Here is a 21,496-nt window from a genome sequence, read left to right as displayed (position 1 = left end):
GTGTAGGCTCTGCTCGTCCAGGTCAGGGCTGAGGGCAGGTGGGGAAAGCTGAACCGGGGAGTGTCCAGCGGTGAATGTCAGCTGAGGTGGGGATGCCCTGGGATCCAACACAATTAGCTCCATTCCGTTACAGTGGGGGGTTTTCTTATCATTAATTGGGGAGGCCTAGCCAGAGAATTCCAGTATTCCAGGGTAAGTTTAATTGTGGGTGATTTCATTCTGCCCTTTTTATGTCGAAGCCAGGGGCTTGCGTCATATAACAGTGAATTCAGGGAGATTTTTATTTGCATGTGAATCATCGCTTTTCCAGCTGAATGTCACTTACTTGGAATTTTCATCTGATTTTGTTTTTGTTTTTGTCTCTTGGTGTTTTTCCATCAGGCTCTTTGGCTAACCAGAAAAAAAAAAAAAATAGAGGAAGGGCTCAATCTGACTGGAGCAGGGTTTGAGTTGGCAACTCCAAAAGGAGAGTATTATGAATGTGAAAAAGAGAAAACGGATGCTTTATTTTGCTTTAAGGGAGGGACCAAGGCCAAGTCAAATTGAGAGCTCTAATTTGGGAATGGTGTTATTACAGGTCATTGGGAGTTGGTTACGCTCTAAATTGGGAGGCCGGTCACATGAGGCGGCAGCGGAGGTGGATCACATGGGGGACACTGGGGCTCGTGTACAATGAGGTTTTATTTTATTTACTACATGGTAGAAATGCACTTCTGTCATGTTAAGAAACCAAGTTACCTTATTGGCTGGCGAGAGCTCCCTGTCTTAGCCCATCAGTTGTTTTATACATGAGTTAGTTCTTCCCATATGTGTGCTTTCTGAGGCTTTAGGCGCTGGAATCTGTTTAGTGATTAGTGGAGCAAGCTATGTGCTAAAGGTTATGTATCTGTTATTCACCTTCACATGCAGATCTTATTCTAAGGATCTTGCTTCCTTTTCTTCCAAAGACTACCCATTTTAGATCTCAAGGTCAAGACATTCTGATAACTTTAAAATACATATATGTGTGTACATGTACAGATCTGTATATTTATATATTAGATTATCTTTCATTGTCTCAGTACTGTTACTGTTAGCTTGAAAGACGAACACAAAAGAAGCTGGGTCTTGCCTCTTCATTGTCTGTTAGGAACAACGTATTCTTCCTAACCCCAAACTGCAGACTCTTGACATTCTTGGCATCTTGGGGATGACCAAGAACAATCGTGTGTGGTAAGCTGCTGATTTTTCTTGGAGAATCGAGTCAGCTTTCTTGATATATAAAGGCCTGTGTAGTTAGCTGTGTTTGAAATAAAAACAACAACAGAAAAGCAGCCCAAGAAGAATATCAGGAATTCAGTGTCCTGTGCAAACAAGCTGTGCTCATCCTCCTAAATGAGGTGCGTTACTAAGGCTGTGACACAGAGTCGGCTGGTGCTCTGCAGGCATGCAGACCGGCGATGCTTGTGATCGGGGTTAGGAATAGAAGGTGTGTGGAAACTTTCTATAAAAGGCAGCCGGGTTCCCTGGACTGGTGTGGACAGGCGGTTAGGAAGCTTTGGCAATGTTCATGGCCTTACCAGAGCGTGGCTGCCTGACCTTGATGAGTTTCTCTGTGCCTTGGTTTCCCTGAAGCACTGGACTGATTTGGGGAGGGGAGGATGAGGACTTCTGGAGATGTAGGAGATGTGAGATGTGGTCGGGCAGAGGAAGTGTGGTGTCACGTGGTGTCATGGGAGCTCAAATGAGGACCGTGTGTCCCCAGACATGGCTGGGCAGCTAGTCTCTTCAGGCATGTCCACTGTGGGTAATGCCTCTGACATCACAATACCCAACTGGACACTCAATAATGCTGATCTGTGCCCAGTGGACACCAGAGGAGGGAAGAAAAGGAGGAGGATCAAGTGTAGAGGGAGGAGATGGAGCAATCCCTTATGTGATAATTCCAGCAACTCACAACTTTTTCACCTAACATCTGCTTCAACTGTAATGTGTTCAGCTCCATATAACCTATACAGCGTCTGTGCCCTCCCCCCAAACGCAGCAAAATATTATGGTCCTCTAATCAAGTGAATTTTGCTCCTTTTGCTGCATGTGTCCCGTGATTCATCGTCAGACCTGTGAGTTGATACTTCTTCACCAAACGGCTCTCCGGAGCAACCGTTTAGAGGTAATGCCCTGGTTTTGCGGTCCAGGCTCCTCTCCGTCTCCTGCAGACCCCTCTGCACCCTCCTCCTTGGAGCCGCCCATAACTCTGGGAAGCTAGCTATGGGGGTGGTTTGTGGGCATGTGATTCTATGGGAACGATGCTTGCCAACGGGAATTTTCACCTTCTTTGTCTTCACCAGCCATCCCGGGCCTGGTCAGTCTTTGTTTCTTGTTTTGAAAACACTCTTAAAACCCACGTGGGCCAAATCCTGACTCCCCTGTGTAGCCTTGGAAGGTGCTGTCACTCCTTTTATCTGGCTAGATGGCTAGGAATGGAAAACTTAAGAAATCATCTCTGTCCCAGAAATATTATGGCGTTTTGCTGGCTTATTTGTTAGTTAATTGTTTAATCCAACAACTTCCTCTTAAAAATAGGTTCCTGCTGCCCTTTGCATCAATCCCTCTCAGCCTTTCTCCTAGTAAGAAATTGGTTTTCCCACCCAGTTTCACACCAGCCTTATGCTGTGATCCTCCCAAGCGCTGGAAACTGGAGGTGCCTTAATCATGAAGACCATGATTTTCCCTCAGCTCTTTTGACCAGTGGGTCTCAAAACATAAGCCTGGATCTGAATTACCTGAAGGGGTTTTTAATGTTACAGTTTCTGATTTCAGTAGATTTGGGGAGGGGTCCTGAATTTGCATTTCTAATAAGTTCCCAGGTAGGCAGCCCCCTACATTTGGAGAACATCCCTTTCTTCCCTTCCCCATCCTGTAAGGGAGGGTCCCATGGAGCCACATCCTCATCCCTCAGATAATAGGGACTATTGCTAACAATTAGCAAGCATTCATGATGGGCCAGAAGGGTCTCCATGCTTTACACAGATTAATTAATTCAAACAGCCCTAAAGTCCCATGACGCATCCCATCTTCCAGATGAGGCCCTGACACGTGCAGACTTGCCCAAGGTCACACAGCTGACTAAAGGGAAGGTTGAGATCCAGACCCAGACAATACAGCTGGAATCTGCTCGCAGCCACTCAGCCTTATCATCTTTCTTTTCCTTTCCCTCAAGTTACTTAGAGCACCTGGTACTCCTGCAGTTCTTGGAAGTGAATACCTCAGAAAGGAGCCCCAAGACAACTGAGCCCATCTTAGGTACTTATAACCTGCGTCCAGGGATCCAAGTCTCCAGGCCGCTCAACTTCTCTACTTCTGTGTGTGTGTGTAGAGGTGGGTGGGTGGGAAGAGCTCTCAGAGTGGATAGACCCTTGGGAGGGGGCTGATATGAAAATGGCGTCCACTTGTGAAGAAAGGCCAGCCCTGCCCTTCTGCTGGGGCCCAGTGTCCCATCACCATTCTGCTCTGGTCCAGAGAGCTCTGCTGTTGACACTTGGCATGCTAACCAGAGACCAGCAAAGCTGAGAAGGAACAGATCTGCATCATCAGCTGTGATAGAAAAGCATGGATGTCTTTGTCCAGTTTGGTCTAGCAAGCATGTGTGATCAGCAGTGACCTCAGCAAACAAATAGGAGACATGTAAGCAGGAGATGCTGGCCCTGCCCTCAAGGAGCCAATAGTCTAATGGAAGAGAAAGAGTATTGTATGTCATTGAGCTGGGCAGTGTGGTAGAGAGAAGCAGTGAGGGCTGGAGTAGATCAATAGGATTCAAGGAAGGAGGCTTCTTAAACCATGTCATGGATGATGGTAGGGAGGAGGGAACGAGTTTGGACCTAAACAGGTCATAGCTACAGCAAAGAATACTTAATAAATAATAATCTCTTAGGATTTAAACAGCCAACGGTTAAGTCTCCATTACTATAATCATAATTGATTAAGCTCTTCTTTATGTTTTTCTGGTAAATAATGTGTTAGATGCTGGCTGGAGGTCTGCTGGAGGCTCTGGGGCTATTTTATTATTTTTTTTTTTCAAACTTTAAACTTTTTATTTTATATTGGAGTATAGCCAGTTAACAATGTTGTAATAGTTTCAGATGAACATCTAAGGGACTCAGCCATACATATGAATGTATCTATTCTCTGGGGTTATTTTTAGAAAATGGATTCTGCTCCTTACAGAGTTGCCTATTCTATCAATGGAGATATTTTGAAAGTATTTCTCCACTCTTCTAGTCTAACTCTTTTCCAAATTCTTTGTATTACAGATATTTTTATGGGGTACAAAACTCTTCTCTGACCCTGTACCCTATTGAAAAAGTGGGATCATGGAACCAGAACACATATATGGACAGGGACAAAAGATAAATATCCAGTGGATTAATAAATATATCCACCTCCAAAGGTGGTGGTATAAAGCCAGATTAAAATCAAACAGGCAGCTTCTGTCACTCCCTACTCTGAGCTAGTGTGGCCTGAGTCTACTCACGGTTTTCATGTCTTCCTTTAGTTTAGAATTCTAGATGGTATGTTTTGAGACTCAGGAAGCAGGATCAAGAGGCCCTTGTCCACAGACGTTGTAACTATGGGCTCTGAGCTCTTGACTCCTCTTGCAACATTCCCACAAAGTCTCCTAAAACAGAGTGTCCTCATCTGGTCAGTCCTCCTGATTCCGGTCCAGCCACTGGCCTTTGACTCTGTTTAATTTCACAGTGAGATGCCCAGAAGGAGGGAAATGGCCTTGGCCATTCTCATGTCTGATTAGAGAATTTCATCCTTTACTACTGTCCTTTCTACCTTTTTTCCTTTAGACCCCACTAACCGAGAGGACTACAAAAATTAAAAAGTAACACTCCTTCTCAAAAAATCTAAAACGTCTCATTCTGATTGCCTCAACAGACCTACTAACCTGAAAATGAATTCAGTGCACAAGTAACAGGTGAAAATAACCTGCATTTTCTGCTTGCCTTTGCATAAATTCCTGGAGGTGGCTAAAAGCTCCAGAGATCCCAAAAGGGCAGTGTGCCTTTAACTCCCTCTGCAGGGCTGTGGGTAATGAGGACTCCAGGGGGGGATTGGCTCTGTCCTAGGGTTGGTCACCCAACTCTGTCCTTGGGCAGTTAACCAGGCCCCTTTTTCGAATATATTAACAGTTAATTTGTGACCATGGATTTAAATATCTTACCTTCACATACTTGTCCATTCTATCCTCTGTTGAATAACTTGTACATATATTTAAGATTCCCTACCTAAGTGAGTGATGCATACATTTTACTGTCCACTTTTCCATCATGGGTATGTTAGGCATATGTGTGTGCTGTTCCCTGGTGATAACATTTACACACATCCCAGGGCACTCACATTCACACTCACACTTTGGATTCTCATCTCTCAAAATGGGAAATTTTGTCAAACAACTTCCTCATTATTTTAGAAAGTGTGGGACCTAGTGAGTCGATAGTCCAGGCTCACTTCAAGACATTGTAAGGCTCCATGTGCTCAGAGATGGTTCACTCTGGCCCTTGCCAGATTCATGTTGTTGTTCACTTGCTCAGTTGTATCTGACGCTTTGCGACCCCTTGGACTGCAGCATGCCAGGCTTCCCTGTCCTTCACTGTCTCCCGAAGTCTTGCTCAAACTCATGTCCACTGAGTCGATGATGCCATCCAAGCTGTCACCCCCTTCTCCTCCTGCCCTCAATCTTGCCCAACATTTGGAGTCAGCTCTTTGCATCATGTGGCCAAAGTATTGGAGATTCAGCTTCAGCATCAGTCCTTCCAATGGATATTCAGGGTTAATTTCCTATAGGATTGAATGGTTTGAATATTGTGTGAAACGGCTGTTGTTCAGTTGGGTCTGCTGGATCAAGCACAGATTATTGCTTTGTGATTTGGCCTGTTTACATTCCTCCTGACACTCCCTGGTTGATTTCGTCTGGACATTGCCAAGGATTTTGGTTCTGGAGTTCTTCGGTAACAAAGCTCATTGCAAGTGGCTCCCTGGACCACAGTGTGCTTCTTTTCAGACTCTTGTTTCCATTGCTTCTTGCAGAGCAAGGCCTCACTCTAAGTGCAGGGGTGCGGAGCCTGTTTTGTTCCTCTGTAAGGTCAGCGTGAGGATTGCTAATTTATTATTCTGAAATATGATTGGACAGTCATTTTGTGGTATGTGGGGTTTGTCAGTGGTGGTCTGGGAGGGCAAGAGTGGCACTGAAGATTAGTGAGTGGGAAAACCTCTTGCTTTTGGAACATTTATAGCCTGTCCTCGGAGGGGTTTTGAGTAAAAAAAAAAAAAACAACAACAACACTAGCCAAATGTGGTTTGCAAGGATTTGCCTCGCATTTGTCAAGAGTAAAGTAACATTTCCTTCATCTCTAATTTATTAATATATGACTCTTTGGAGACCCATTCCTATGAGGTTTTATTTTAACATGATCACTTATGGTCAAAAAAATTGGGACGTGTAACCGTCTTAACACGACCCTGTTGGCACTGGTTTTGTCTCTTTCTTCAACAGATGTTTGCCAAAGAGTCGTATTAAATGCATTTAATTCCGCTGTCTCAGCCTAACAAATCTTTATCATGAAGATTACTTTAATTGGTGTCAGTTACAAGCAGAAAAAGCACGCATTACGCTTTTGTTTTCTAGCACTTGGGGAAATTTTCCATCCTAAGTAGAATATTGAAATGTGATTAATAAGGAGATGGTAATGCAAGGGAACATGGAGACAAATCATTACCCTCGTGAAGTTTTGTTTTAGTAGAGAAAGATGGAAGCAGTGTGGTACACAGCAAGTCATGTGATAAATGTTGCAGAGGGCGGTAAAGCAGGCAGAGGGATAAGGAAGTGTGGGGTGAGGGGTTGGTGTGGGCAGTTTTAAAGTGTGGGCAGAGAAAGTCTCACTAAGAAGGTAACGTTTGAGGAGAGACAGGGCTGCGGGAGGGTGAATGTGGATCTGAGGGAAGAACATTCCAGGCTGAAAGACAGCCAGTGCAAAGGTTGGGGATTAGGGCGAGGTCTGCCATGTAAAGAACAGCAAGGGAGCGAGGATGGACTGACATGAATGTGGGACTGTGGAAGGAGGTGAAGCTAGATCACAGAGGGGCTAGTAGGCCTCTCTGTGGCTTTCCAGAGGGCTTCCCAGGTGGCACAGGGGTAAAGAGTCCGCCTGTCAATGCAGAAGACTCAGCAGAAGCAGTTTTGATCCCTGGGTCAGGAAGATCCCCTGGAGAAGCACATGGCAACCCACTCCAGTATTTTTGCCTGGAAAATCCCACGGACAGAGGAGCCTGGCGAGCTACAGTCCATGAGGTCACAAAGAGTTGGGCTTGACTTAGCAACTGAACACTGCGCACACATATGTCTTTTACTCTCTGCCTTTTACTGTTGGAATGTTTGATCAGAGAAGTGACATGACTTATCTTCTTATATAAAAAGATCATCCTGCTTGTTATTTTGATAACAGACTGTTTGCGGGGTGTGGAGGTGGAATGCAGAAGCATGGTTAAAGAATAGATTATGGATATATATTGAAGACCCAGCACATAGGATTTGTTAACAGATAAAATCTAGGATGTGAAAGAGAGTAGTCAGGATACTCCAGGGTTTCCAGCTAAGCTCCTGTGAAGATGGAAAAGCCATATGCTGAGATAGATAAGAAGACCAAAGGTGCAGATCTAGTGAGAGTGAAAGCAAGAGTTCTGTTTTAGACATGTTAAGCTGGGCTGGAGATATGGCTGTGGGAGATGTCTGCATACTCTTCAGGCCAGAGTCAGAACTGAGGCAAGTGGTTGGGGGAGCTGGCCTGTCTTATGTGCCCTCAGGGAAGGGACAGCCTCAGACCTACGAGAGTTAGTCATTGCCAGAAGGAGGTCAGAAGCCCGAATTCCAGGTGAATTCCAACCCTAACTTGACCTGGGCTGAGATCCACTGCTGGCCTAGATCGCTCAGGAGCAAAGACCTCCTGGAATGGCCAGCCATGCCCATACCTGGGAGAAAAAGGACTCAGATGAAAGTTCCTCATTGAGGAGATGACAAGATGGCTTGGGAGCAGAGAGGGGTCATTGTAGATATCTGTTGGGGTCAGAGGTACCTGGTTCTTGCCCGTTGAGGACAGTCAGGTGCCTGTGAATGACTAGCACCTAACCACTGTCCTGTTCTTAGAGAAATTGCTGGTGGTTATAATGAGCTGAGAGTCCACCAACACAGGTCCCTGACTTTTCAGGTAAGTTCAAAGGGCAGAAGCATTCTCGAATGATTCTTTTTGACCAAGTAACATGAAGCTACTAGTACTAGTTAACTATCGCTGTATGACAAATTACCCCCAAACTTAATAGCTTCACAAAACAACATTTATTTCACAGTTTTCTGAGGGTCAGAAATTTGGGGTTGTCTCGCTGGGTAGTTCTGGCTTAAGATTTCTTGCAAGGTTGCTGAAGAGAACTAGAGCTGGAGAATTCACTTCCGAGGTGGTCCACTCACATTGCTGGCAAGTTGGTGCTGGCTGTTAGCAGGAGGCCTGAGTTCCTCCCCATACAGGCCTCTTTTGGGGCTGCCTGAGTGTCTTCATAAATTGGTGTGACCATCACGTCCACCAGAGCAAGTGAACCAAGAAAGTGAGGTGGAAGCTGCGATGCTTTTTGTGACCTAACCTCAGAATTCCTCCACCATTCTCTATCGGTCACGTGCTACTGTGTTTCTGCTTTTTTGGGAGGGGAAGGTAGTGGTGGGGGGATGGGGATGGGCAAGAATACCATTCCCTTCTCCAGGGGATCTTCCTGAGCCCGGGATCAAACCCAGATCTCCCGCACGGTAGGTGGAAAGCTTTACCGCCTGAGCTACCAGGGAAGCCTAGGAGGAGGTTTCTATCTTCTCAATCCTTTGTGTCTGCTCAAAGCACCTCTTGCAGTTCTAGGAGCTCAGTAACCCCATGTTATCTGGGTCCCCCATCACAGCTGGGCTAATCCACATATCTTGCTGGGCTCCCCCACATTATGGCGATGTTTCTTTAGCCATCTCTAGCTCAAGAGGATCGCTTGAGAGACAGTAGGCAAATGCAGGTGCCAACACAGGAATCTTATCATTTGCCATATTGGTATTTGCCATTTTCCCCCAGATTTTTTAGGTACCCTCTCAGTTCCCATCCCATGCCACATGCATGTGTGGTATTCCTGCTATCCCTCTGTCCCTGATCTGTGCAGAGATGTACTGCATTTAGAAGCCCTTATTACATGATATTCCAGGATTGAGTTTATAATACAAATTCTTCCAGGGAGCATTTGACCATTTAAAACCCACTGGTATTTCTGACTTTTAGCACTTTTATTTAACCCATAGTTCTTGAATGTGTGCATTTAATTTCCAGCCATTTCTCGCATGAGCAAATTGCCTAAATACACTTGTGAGAAACCCTTTTATGGTAAATGTTATTAAACTGAAAACAAGGATATAATAAAATAGCAATTTAAGGGTAATTTACTAACAACTGGAGCCCTTAAGCATTGACATACCATTGTGTAGTAATAATACCAGACTTGGTATTTAAACACATTCTTTGTCACTCCAAGAATCATTGGGACAGTTTCCTAATCCTCATGGACTTTAATTATAGCTCTTTCAGGATTTTTTTTTTTTTTTACTACTCATATGTCACCAGTTTATACATTATAAATCATTAGCTTTTGCCCACCTAAGACATCCAGTAAACTCTTATCTCTGCCCCTTATCCAGAGGAATAATAGAGGAAATATTTTGAAGAAGTAATAGAGGAGAGTTGACAGAAGAGACTAAACCTTGTTCTTGGACTTCTGTTTTCTAGACTGTCTAACTGACTAGGGTGATATTGGTGATATTGTCTAACTGACTAGGGTGATTTCTAGACTGTCTTAACTGACTAGGGTGATATTGGCGTGAATAATAATAGAAACTGCATCATGGATGTGATTAATTGAACACTTTGAGGATTCCTGGGTCTCCTCAATGAAGAGAATCCCTTGAATACACATCTCAGTAAAGGCCCCTTTTCCCTGGAAAGTGGTGTGTATGCTACAAAGAAGGCCAGTGAGCAACCGGTCAGGACCTGCCATTCCTGTCCCAAGTCCCTGCATGCCTGCTTGGCTTCTATTTGAAGGTGGAGATTCTCTTGTTAGCACCTGGGGATCCTCCCCTGAGAGGTTGACACAGTACTACCTAGAAAGCAGGCCCAGACCCTGGGCCATGAGGAGGGACCTCATGTACTCAGAGGGACAAGATGTACTCACAGTCCATATAATCAGCACAGGAAGGGCTCCACAGGAAGACACATCATAATCAGAAACCACTTGTTAAGTTGCCCTGAAAAATCATCATCCTCATGGAATCTAGAAATCCCTCATCTGTATGATCAGTTCATCCTCTCCCTGAAGGTACCTGGAGTGCCATCATAGTCAAGAGGTTGTTTGGTGAGTGGATAACCAGGATGAGGGACACAGTGAGGGGAGTGTTTAGTGGCAACAGATGAGCTTCATGAAGAGTCCAGCTCAGAATGAGGATGACTTTCCTCAAAGGACAGAACTACTCAAAGCCAAAGGGCTAAAACTTACTTTTTCCTAGAGGGGCACTTGGATAGATGTATTAGTTATCTTTACCCCAAACTTAGAAGCTTAATATTAATACAACAATAAATGTGTTATCACACAGTTTCTCTGGATCAGGAATGTGACTCAGGGTCCTTCAAGATGTTCTCTGGTATATAATCACCTGAAGGCTTCGCTGGGGCCAAGAATTCAGTTTCCAAGTTGGTACTGCTGTTGATAGCAGGACTTAGTTCCTTCCCATCAGACCTCCCTCCCTATTGAGTTGCTTGAGTTTCCTCCCAACATGGCCACTGGCTCCCCCCAGAGTGACTAACCCAAGAGAGAGCAAGGGAAAAGCTGCAATGCTGCTTATAACCCAATCCGTGAAGTCACACCCTGTTGCTTCTGCTATTAATACATTCCATTGGATAGAAGTTGGCTCCACCTTTTGGAGAGGACTGTCAGAGACATAGTGGACATATTTTGAAACCCCAAAAGGTACACTGTCCTCTGTAACTTCTTTTTTTCTATACTTCCACAGCTGACCCAACTCTTCTGTTGATTCATGTATTCTTTTAATGTTTCTCCATTATTATATTTGTAAATATAATTCACACATAAATGATTCATATGTAATTGCATGCTATATAATTATATTTTACTGTATTATATAATTACATATCTATTATATAATTATATATGCAGTATATAATTATATATGTAGTATATAATTAGTTATGTATTATAAATATTAATATATTTAGCTTATAGCCAAGCTCCTCGAGCGTGATAGTCATTATGTATCTTTATGCTAATTTGCATACCTCATTCTGCCTCCTCACTAGCTGGAGAACCTGAAGCAGGTTACTTGACCTCTCTGTGCCTCTGTGTCCCCATCTATAAAGTAAGTCTGTAATAGGACCTGTCTCATAAGCTTCATTTGAGGATTAAATGAGGAATTGCATACACAGAGCTTCGAAGAGTGCCTAGCACATAGAAAACTTTGAGTACTGTTAGCTGTCAACATCGCAGCTGGAGCAGCGGCAAAAACAGTCTGATCCAGTTGGCCGTCGGAAGGCCATCATATGTCCATGTTCCCAGAGGCAGTAAATAAAAGTCATAGTTGTCTCCTTGGCCACGCCATAGCCCCACAGCATCCAAGCAGCCCTGTCCCAAAGGTAGAGAAAGAAGCATTTCGGGTCTGGAAGGGACCAGGGTCAGCAGGTTTTGGTTTTCTTTTCCTCTTTGCTGTGCTTGTTTCTCCCCTGGATCTCAGGCTAATCCCTGGCAGAGCGGGCTTACATGGAAATCAGAGGTTCAGTTTGTACTCTGAGTCCTATTTCCATTTTGTTTTTGTTTCTGATTTTTTTTTTTAGGCTGACCTTTTGTGGAAGGGTAGACTACCCAAACAGGGAAGTGACCTCACAAAAAGCTAGGGAGTTCCTTACTTAGCCTCATGGATTTATATTAAAGTTTGTTCCCAGATTTCATTTTTAAACATCCATTTTCCAGGGTATACACTGGCTACATGTGATCAACGTTGGCATCAGGCATAGATTCACCTTCTACTCAGGCCCTTTTGCTTGCCAGTGACTCTTCAATTCCTTGGGCTTAACGAATAGACTTTATCTTCATCCTAAGCATATCCATAATTTAAAACATGCCGGGTGTTTGCTGGAAATGTATCAATGAGAAAATTAGAATTGGTGATTTCTTCATCTCCTAGAGCAACTTTAAAAGAAAGGCTATATACTTACTGGAATGCACAAGGGTTGTCTTCCATCAGGTGGCAATTTGCTAAATATAGAGTCAGGAACCTTGGAGGGACCTGGTGAGGTCATTCGTGCCCTCCCACCCCACTTCCCCATCTGAATGTCTCTAGCCCTGTGCTGGCCAATTTAGTAGCCACCAGCCACACATGGCCTCTGGGCATTTCAGCTGTGGCTAACCCAAGCTGAGATGTGCTGTCAGTGGCAGAGTACACCGTGGATTAAAAAAAAATTAGTTGATGTACAATATTGTGTAAGTTATAGGTGTACAATAGATTGATTCACAATTATTAAAGTTCATACTCTACTTATAGTTATTATAAAATATTGGCTATATTCCCTGTGTTGTATAAGATATTCTTGTAGCTTATTTTACACATAATAGTTTGCACCTTTTAATCTCCTACCCCTGTACTCCCCTTTCCCCTTCCTTCTGCCCATTGGTAACCACAAGTTTGTTCTCCATATCTGAGTCTGCTTTCTTTTTCTAATATTCACTAGTTTGTCCTGTTAAAGATTCCACATATAAGTAATAGCACACAGTATTTGTCTTTCTCTGTCTGACTTATTTCACTTAGCATAATACCCTCCAAGTCCACCCATGTTCATTCTTTTTTATGGCTGAGTAGTATTCCATTGTATATACACCACATCTTCTTTATCCATTAGTCTGTTGATCAACAGTTAGATTGCTTGCACACCTTGAAAACTGTAAATAATGCTTCTGTGCACATTGTGCATGTATCTTTTCAAATTACTGTTTTTGGGTGTTTTTTTTTTTTCAGATATATATGCAAGAGTAGGATTTCTGGATCACATAGTAGTTCTATTTGTAGTTTTTTGAGAAAGCTCCATACTGTTTTCCATAGTGGCTGCACCAGTATATATTCCCACCAACAGTGTACAAGGATTCCCTTTTCTCCACACCCTCACCAACTTTGGTTATTTGTAGTCTTTTTGATGATAGCCATTCTGACAGGTGTGAGGTGATATCTCACTGTGGTGTTTTTTTACATTTCCCCAATGATTAGCAGTATTGAGCATCTTTTGTTGTGCCTGTTGGCCATTTGTATTTCTTCTATGGAACAATGTCTATTCAGTTCTTCTGTCCCTTTTTTAATTTCTTTTGATGTTGAGATGTATGAACTGTGTGTGTGTGTGTGTGTGTGTGTGTGTGTGTGTGTGTGTGTATACATATATATGGAAATTAACCCTTTATTGGTCACATCATTTGCAGATATTTTCTCCCATTCAGTAGGTTGTCTTTTCATTTTGCCAGTGGTTTCCTTTGCTCTGCAGAAGTTTAATTAGGTCCTGTGTATTTTATTTTCACTTGTATTTCCTCTGCTGTAGGATGGATCCAGAAAAAATAGTGCTGTGATTTATGTCAAAGAGTGTTCTGCCTAGGTTTTCTTCTAAGAGTTTAATCATTTCTGGTCTTACATTTTTGGTTTTTAATCCATTTTGAGTTTATTTTTGCATACGATGTTAAAGAATGTTCTGATTTCATTTTTTTACATGTAGCTGTCCAGTTTTTCCAATGCCATTTATTAAAGAGATTGTCTTTTCTCCGTTGTATCTTATTGCTTCCTTTGTTGTGAATTAATTGACCATATGTGCATGGGTTATTTCTAGACTCTATCCTGTTCCATTGATCTCTGTGTCTATTCAGGTGCTAGTATCATACTTTTTTGACTACTGTATCTTTGTAGTATAGTCTGAAGCTAGAGTGGAGAAGGGCATTGCAACCCACTTCAGTATTCTTGCCTGGAGAATCCCATGGACAGAGAAGCCAGCGGGGCTACACGTCCATAAGGTTGCACAGAGTTGAACACTACTAAAGTGACTTAGCACGCCTGCCCACCGTGAAGTCAGGGAGTATGAGTCCTCTGGCTCCGTTCTTTCTCAAGACTGTTTTGTCTATTCAGGGTCTTTTGTGTTCCCATACAAATTTTAAAATTATTTGTTCTAGTTCTGTGAAGATTTCATTGGTATTTTGATAAAGATTGCACTGAATCTGTAGATTGCCTTTGGTAATATGAAGTATACCCAGGATTTTGAAGACTTAGTACAAAGAAGAGAATGCAAAATGTTTCATCAATAATTTTATATTGATTGCAAGTTGAAATAATAATATAGTGATATATATAACTGTATAATGGTTAAATAAAATATATCATTAAAATTTATTTCATCTCCTCTTTTTACTATTCTTTTAATGCTGTTGTTGTTGTTTAGTTGCTACGTCATGTCTGACTCTTTTGTGACCCCATGGACTATAGCCTGCCAGGCTCCTCTGTCCGTGGGATTTCCCAGGCAAGGATACTGGAGAGACTTGCCATTTCCTTCTCCAGGGGACCTTCCCGCCCCAGAGATCAAACTTGCATCTCCTGCACTGGCAGGAGGATTCTTTACCACTGAGCCACCAGGGAAGGCCCCTTTTAATACTGGAAAATTTTCAGTTATACATGTGGCTTGCATTCTATTTCTGTCTGACTGTGCTTTGCTGGAGCATCTATCTCTGTTCTTCAAGCCCCCAAGACGGAAGTTGTAGAGCCTTCCTTGGTGGTTCTTCTGAGTCTTTTGTCATGCTGGCACTTCACTTACTCTCCACATCCAATCCTTTTCTCTCATGCTTCAGTTTGAAGACTTCTGTTTCAAGTAGTTGACTGTCTATCTCCTTATGAAATCCCTACTTGAAAAAAGTAAAGCATCTCTTCATATTCAGTTATAAGCTCAATAACCCCATTATTTTTCACTTTTCACTTTCTACCTCTTCCAACTCTGATAATTTTTTAAAATTTTATTTTATTGAGGGGTAGTTGATTTACAATGTTGTGTTAATTTCTGCTGCACAACAAAGTGGTTCCGTTTTACCTACATGTACATTCTTTCTTCATATTCTTTTCCATATGGGTTGTCACAGGATATTGAATATAGTTTCCTGTGCTATACAGTAGGATCTTGTTTATCCATTCCATATATAAAAGTTGTATCTGCTAATCCCAAATTCTCAATCTACCCTTCTCCTCCTCACCCTTGGCAACTCGAAGTCTGTTCTCTGAGTCTGTTTCTGTTTTCTATGTAAGTTCATTTGTGTCATATTTTAGATTCCACGTATAAGTGATATCATATGGTATTTGCCTTTCACTTAGTATCACAATCTCTGAGTCCATCCATGTTGCTGCAAATGGCATTATTTCATTCTTTTTTATGGCTGAGTAGTATTCTATTGTGTGTATGTACCACATCTTTATCCATTCATCATTTGATGGACATGTAGGTTGTTTCCATGTCTTGGCTATTGTGAATAGTGCTGCTATGTATAAGGGTACATGTATTTTTTTTTAATTATAGTTTTGCACAAGCATATGCCCAGGAGTAGGATTGCTCGGTCATATTGCAACTCTATTTTCAGTTTTTTGAGAGATCCCCATACTCTTTCCCAGAGAGGCTGCACCAACTTACATTCCCACCAACAGTATAGGAAGGTTCCCTCTTCTCCACACCTTCTCCAGCATTTGTTATTTGTAGACTTTTTTAATGATGGCACTTCTCCTGGGGGAGGTGGTACCTCATTGTAGTTTTGATTTGCATTTCTCTCATAATTAGTGACATTGAGCATCTTTTCAAGTGCCTGTTGTTCTGCTGTGTGTCTTCTTTGAAGAAATGTCTATTTAGGTCTTCTTTCGATTTTTAATTGGGTTGTTTGTTTTTTGTTACTGGGTTGTATGAGCTGCTTGTGTATTTTGGAAATTAAGCCCTTGTCAGTCACATCATTTGCAAATATTTCTCCCAGTCCGTTGGTTGTCTTTTTATTTTGTTTATGGTTTCCTTTGCTGTACAAAAGCTGTAAGTTTGATTAGGTCCCATTTGTCTATTTTTGCTTTTACTCTATTGCTGTGGGAGACTAACCTAATAAAACACTGGATGATTTATGTCAGAGAATGTTTAACCTGTATTCTCTTCTAGGAGTTTTATGTTATCATGCCTTATGTTTAAGTCTTTAAGCCATTTTGAGTTTATTTTTGTGTATGGTAAGAGGACATGTTCTAACTTCATTGATTTACATGCAGCTGTCCAACTTTCCCAACACCACTTGCTGAAGAGATAGTCTTTTCTCCATTGTATATTCATGCCTCCTTTGTTGAAGATTAATTGGCTGTAGGTGTGTGGGTTTATTTTTGAGGTCTCTATTCTGTTCCGTTGATCCATATGTCTGTTTTTGTGCCAAAACCATGCTGTCGTGATTACTATAGCTTTGTATCAATTCCGATAATAGTTACTGGCCTTTCCTGGATCATCTCTGGCCTCTGTTATTTTTAAAACTTGGTATCGGAAACCACCCAACATGACTCTAACGTGGGCCTGACTAAGGCAGAGACAAATAGAAGGAATTATTTCTATCATCAAGTACTTGACTGTGGTCTTTTTGTTACATTACCTCATTTAATCCTGTAACACAAGGAGGGGCAGGTGCTGTTGGTAGCACTCTTGACTGACGAGTTGAGGCTCAGAGAGGTTGAGGAACTTACCAAAGTTCCATTGCCTTAATTAAGTGGCAGAGCTGGGATTTGTGTGCCTGACTCTGAAGCCCACATTCTTTTATGACATACCATGCCTTCCTCCCTTGATACTGTTCTTTGAATATATCCCTTCGTCTTGAGAGGCCTTATCATTCGCAGCTGGTGCATTTGTAGCTCATGGTCAACACTGATTCTTGAGCTTGGTCTGATGTGTTTGTGCCTCACTAGAATTATGAAGCCCTTCTGCTAAATTCCAGAAATGCCTTTTCAACCTTGCAGATACTTTGTGAAAGCTCTAGCCCTTATACAGTCATCAGTGGGCCAGAGTTCGGGTCTTTAGGTATTAGGAATGACATCCTATCATCCCAGGTCCCATGGATAACTATCAGTCTGCAGAACAAACTACTTCTCAAAGGCAAAGTGTACTGTTAATCCATGTTTGTGTGTGTATGTGTTCAGTTGTGTCCAACTCTTTGCAACCCCATGGACTGTAGCCCACCAGGCTCCTCTGTCCATGGAATTTTTTCCAGGCAAGAATCCTGGAGTGGTTTGCCATTTCCTTCCCCAGGGGATCTTCCTGACCCAGGGATCTAACCCATGTCTCTTGCATCTCCTGCATTGGCTGGTGGATTCTTAGCACTGGTACCACCTGGGAAGCCCCTGTTTAGTTACTCCATGTTACTAACATTACCATTAGGTAATCCATGTTTACCTAAAGGCAAGAAGTTTATGTTTTGAGTAGTTAGGAATAAGAGGAATTCCTTTTAAGAGTGTTGAAAACATTCTCATGGATGAACCTTGAAGAGATTATGCTAAGTGCAATATTCTTGTCATAAAAGGGCAAATACTGTTGGGTTGGTCAAAAAGTTCATTTGGGTTTTTCCATAAGATCTTAAGAAATATCTGAATGAACTTTTTGGCCAACCCAATTTACCCAATTTATATGAGGTAATTAGAGTAGTCAGATATATAGAGACAGAAAGTAGAATAATGGTCATCAGGGGTTGTGGGTATGGAGAATGAGGAGTTAGTGGTTCATGGATATGGAGTTTCAGTTTGGGAAGACAAAAAAGATCTGGATGTAGATAGTGGTGATGGCTGTACCACAGTGTAAATGTACTTAATGCCACAGAACTGTACACTTAAAATGGTTACAATGGTAAATATTAAGTATATTTTAAAAGTAAATTTTACCATAATGAAGATAACCACACAGATCTTCTATACTTAAAGAAAAATAGCTTGCTTAGCATGTGTGATCAGAGATGCCACTGGACCCATCTTGGGTCCATTGTTGATTCTAGCTTTGAGATCACAGTTGGTTTCTGAGTCAGCTTCTCATGAGGAAGGTGCAGGCTTCACCCACATGAGGGGCATCTTTCTTTTCCTGATAGATTTCTCCATCTAGGAGGTTTTACCCACTTCACACAAATGCCCTTGCCAGGGCTCCAGCCACTTTCCAGGGATGTCTAGGGAAGGGAAAGCAGCCTTGCCTTTGAGGACTTTACAATATGGACCCTTAATTATACTCATGTTTCCATGGAGATTTTCTTATTCCTTATTCCCCTATCTGAAGGTATGCCTAGACTTTCCTAAGAAATAAAATAGCTGTAAATTGTATTCATTTGTACCAAAGTGGTCATAGCCTCTTTGGAGACCTGCATTAGAGTTAGATTGAGCACCCAGACATCTCAGAGCGTTAAGTGTTTCACTGAAGTCAGTACCCCTTGACAACCTCAGGTCAGTTCTCCACTCAAGGCAGAGGCTGTTTTGAGAAAATTTAGCCGGGGTACCTAGGTTGAGACTCCAGTCCCCAGAAATTCTCTTCATACAGTGTGGCGCTTGGTGCCATGGTAGGTGTATTTGCTTATTTGCCCTGCCTATTTTACTTTTCAGGAATCATTAACCAATGGCAACAGGAATCCAAGGATAAAGTGATTTCCCTCCTGTTAACTCACCTGCCTTTGCTGAAGCCAGGAAACCTCGACGCAAAAGTAGAGTATATGAAACTGCTGCCCAAAATCCTGGCACACTCCATTGAACACAACCAGCACATCGAGGAGAGCAGGCAGCTGCTGTCCTATGCTTTGATCCATCCGGCCACTTCGTTGGAAGACCGCAGTGCTTTGGCCATGTGGCTGAACCACTTGGAAGACCGCACGTCGACCAGCTTTGGCGGCCAGAACCGAGGCCGCTCGGACTCTGTGGATTATGGGCAGACGCACTACTATCACCAAAGACAGAACTCCGATGACAAGCTTAATGGGTGGCAGAACTCTCGGGATTCTGGGATTTGCATCAACGCCTCCAACTGGCAGGACAAAAGTCTGGGGTGTGAAAACGGCCACGTGCCCCTCTACTCATCTTCATCCGTCCCCACCACAATCAATACGATTGGAACCAGCACAAGTACAAGTAAGTCCCCCGGAAGCCCTTTAGTGCAGTCTGGTTTGGTGACTTGCTGTGTGTGGCATGTCCTGCTGGGAATGTCTGCTCTGGGCACCCCGTAACCCTGGGAGAGAAGGGCTGATTGGAATTGGCTGCGGGAAAGGGCTCTTTGGACCCCGTGTTTGTTGTTCTTTCGACTCCTGAAACAGAAAAATCCTGGGCAGGTAAAAATGATTGATGGTTTAAATTTGGGTTACAAATAGACCAAAACGAAAAAAAAATTAAATACAAGATTAAGTGGTGAAAGAAGGAAACTTCCGCTTTCCACAAACAGAAATGCCTTCACCCAGTACCTTTTACCTGGGGTTTTTGGATTTGCCAAGACATTGAGTTCCCGTGTGATGCTCTATACCTGATTCTAACCCATGTTTAACCAGACAGCCTCATGGGCTTTGTGCATTTTCTTTTCTTTTTCCACTTCTTTTTTTTTTTTTTTCTTTTCCTTTCTTTCTCTCTTTTTTTCCCCCTTCCTTTCTTTCTCTCTCTCTTTTTTTTTTTTTTTTAAATTTCACCCTGGAATGTTCCCTCCCTTGCATCTCCTTGTCTTAATCCCCGGTTGTCAGGGTCACTTTTCCTTCTGACCAGGGGGAGCAGGTTTGCTAACTGAGAATGCTGCTCTGTCTGTGGCCTGGTGTGGATGCTGTGGCCTTCTCTCGCTCAGTCTAACCCCTTAGGAGAGGTGGGGCAGGAATGGCTTTGCCAGAGGGGAGAGCAGATGGCAGCCCTCTGCTCTTTGGACACTAAAGGAAAGTGCTCTGCCCACAGATGGGACCTGGCCTGGGTCTGGTGGCTCTCTGTGGCTCCCCACTTAGGCTGAGCAAAGTGGCACGCATGCTACTGGCACTTCTATAAAGTGACTGCGTGGGAGCGTGGCCCACCACTAAAGAGAGTTCCCTGATGCTAGTTTGTATGTCTCTCTGAAGGCGGCGTCAGGCCCGAGATAACTTTCTTGGGGAAAAGCTTTCGCGGTTAGACTGTGTGTGCCTGTCAATAGACAGGAACCCCCAATGAAAAGATCTGAGAGTATGAAGAATTGGCAGTGACAGCTTCTTGGCCTCTGCCTCCACATGGATCTTGGGGCTAATGGGCCTTTTTAAATGGCTTTCTTAAATGCGTAAATGTGTGGAATTTTCACTACATTGATTGAAACAGTACTTCAGTGAAATAATCAAAGAAATACTTAACAGACTGCTTTGATAATGCCACAACACAAGGTTTTAAAATTCTTTTGTCCATTTTCACATTTAGATATTGATAACTTGCATATTTGGGGAATTAGGTGATTATTGCATCATTAATTTATTGTGTAAGAGGTTCTGTGACAGTTTTTTTTCACAGACTAGTAATCCAGGAAACAGTTTCACTAACCTCCATGTGATGGAAAGTGATGGCTTGAACTATTCAAACAGACACATGCAGGCTGAGACTACAGAGCTTCTTGGCCCGAGTTTCCTGGGTTAGTGACAGAATCTAGTAATTGTTTCAAAATTCTTTGATAGTTAGGAGAGATGCAAGCTCTGAGCTGCCTGCCCTCTCAAAAGTTGGTCTTTTGTATTTTAAGGGGTTGAGTTTTCTGTCGTCCATCGTGCAGTTAGTCTGGGGTCATCACATTTCCATCTCTGCTGATGTAACATATTTTGTCAGGTCTTGATAAGATTAGTACATTTGAGATGGTTATCAGATTGTCACTTTTATATTTCACTGTGGCTACCAAGCCCAGCAGATGGGAAGGAAATGCTTAGATGCTTGTCATGGTCTCCTAGGCCTTTGAGTCCAGTGTAATACTTGAGCTGAAAAGAACTTGGAGGTTTAAGAAGATAACTAGATTACGTATTAGAAAAATATTATATATTACAAAAGATGTAATATTACATATTATAAAAAAAAAGACTACATATTACAAAAGGAATTAGAAACCTTTTTCCAGAGCATCAGTAAAGAAGATAAGAGCTCAGATCTTTCCTCCAGAAAGTTTCATTCAAACACTTGTATTTTAAGAACATCTCTCTTTTTTTTTTTTTTTTTTTAAGAACATCTCTTAAACAAAACCTTAATGTCATTGCTTTACTCCTCTGTATTGCCGATAATGGCTAGATTGTGCTTATCCAAACTGCAGTCCTTTGGGTCATTCATTCACTCAACGCTTCTATCAAATATCTCCTGAGCACCTAGGAGGCA

The 21,496-nt window shown here is 42.5% G+C and overlaps 1 protein-coding gene across 3 annotated transcripts in view; it reads left to right on the top strand.

The window, feature by feature from the left end:
* The window catches only part of SAMD4A (sterile alpha motif domain containing 4A), a 221,637-nt gene that overhangs the window by 114,544 nt on the left and 85,597 nt on the right, over positions 1-21,496 (top strand). For all 3 annotated transcript variants that reach the window (XM_061157014.1, XM_061157011.1, XM_061157013.1), the window contains exon 3: positions 18,767-19,285. In XM_061157014.1, the coding sequence (XP_061012997.1) occupies positions 18,767-19,285 (519 nt within the window). The remainder of the gene's footprint in view (positions 1-18,766; positions 19,286-21,496) is intronic.

The sequence above is a fragment of the Dama dama genome, chromosome 12 (assembly GCF_033118175.1).
Source record: "Dama dama isolate Ldn47 chromosome 12, ASM3311817v1, whole genome shotgun sequence".
NCBI classification, from domain to species: Eukaryota; Metazoa; Chordata; class Mammalia; order Artiodactyla; family Cervidae; genus Dama; species Dama dama.
Note: the sequence above shows the minus strand (reverse complement) of the source record. Positions and strands in the feature narration are given on the sequence as shown.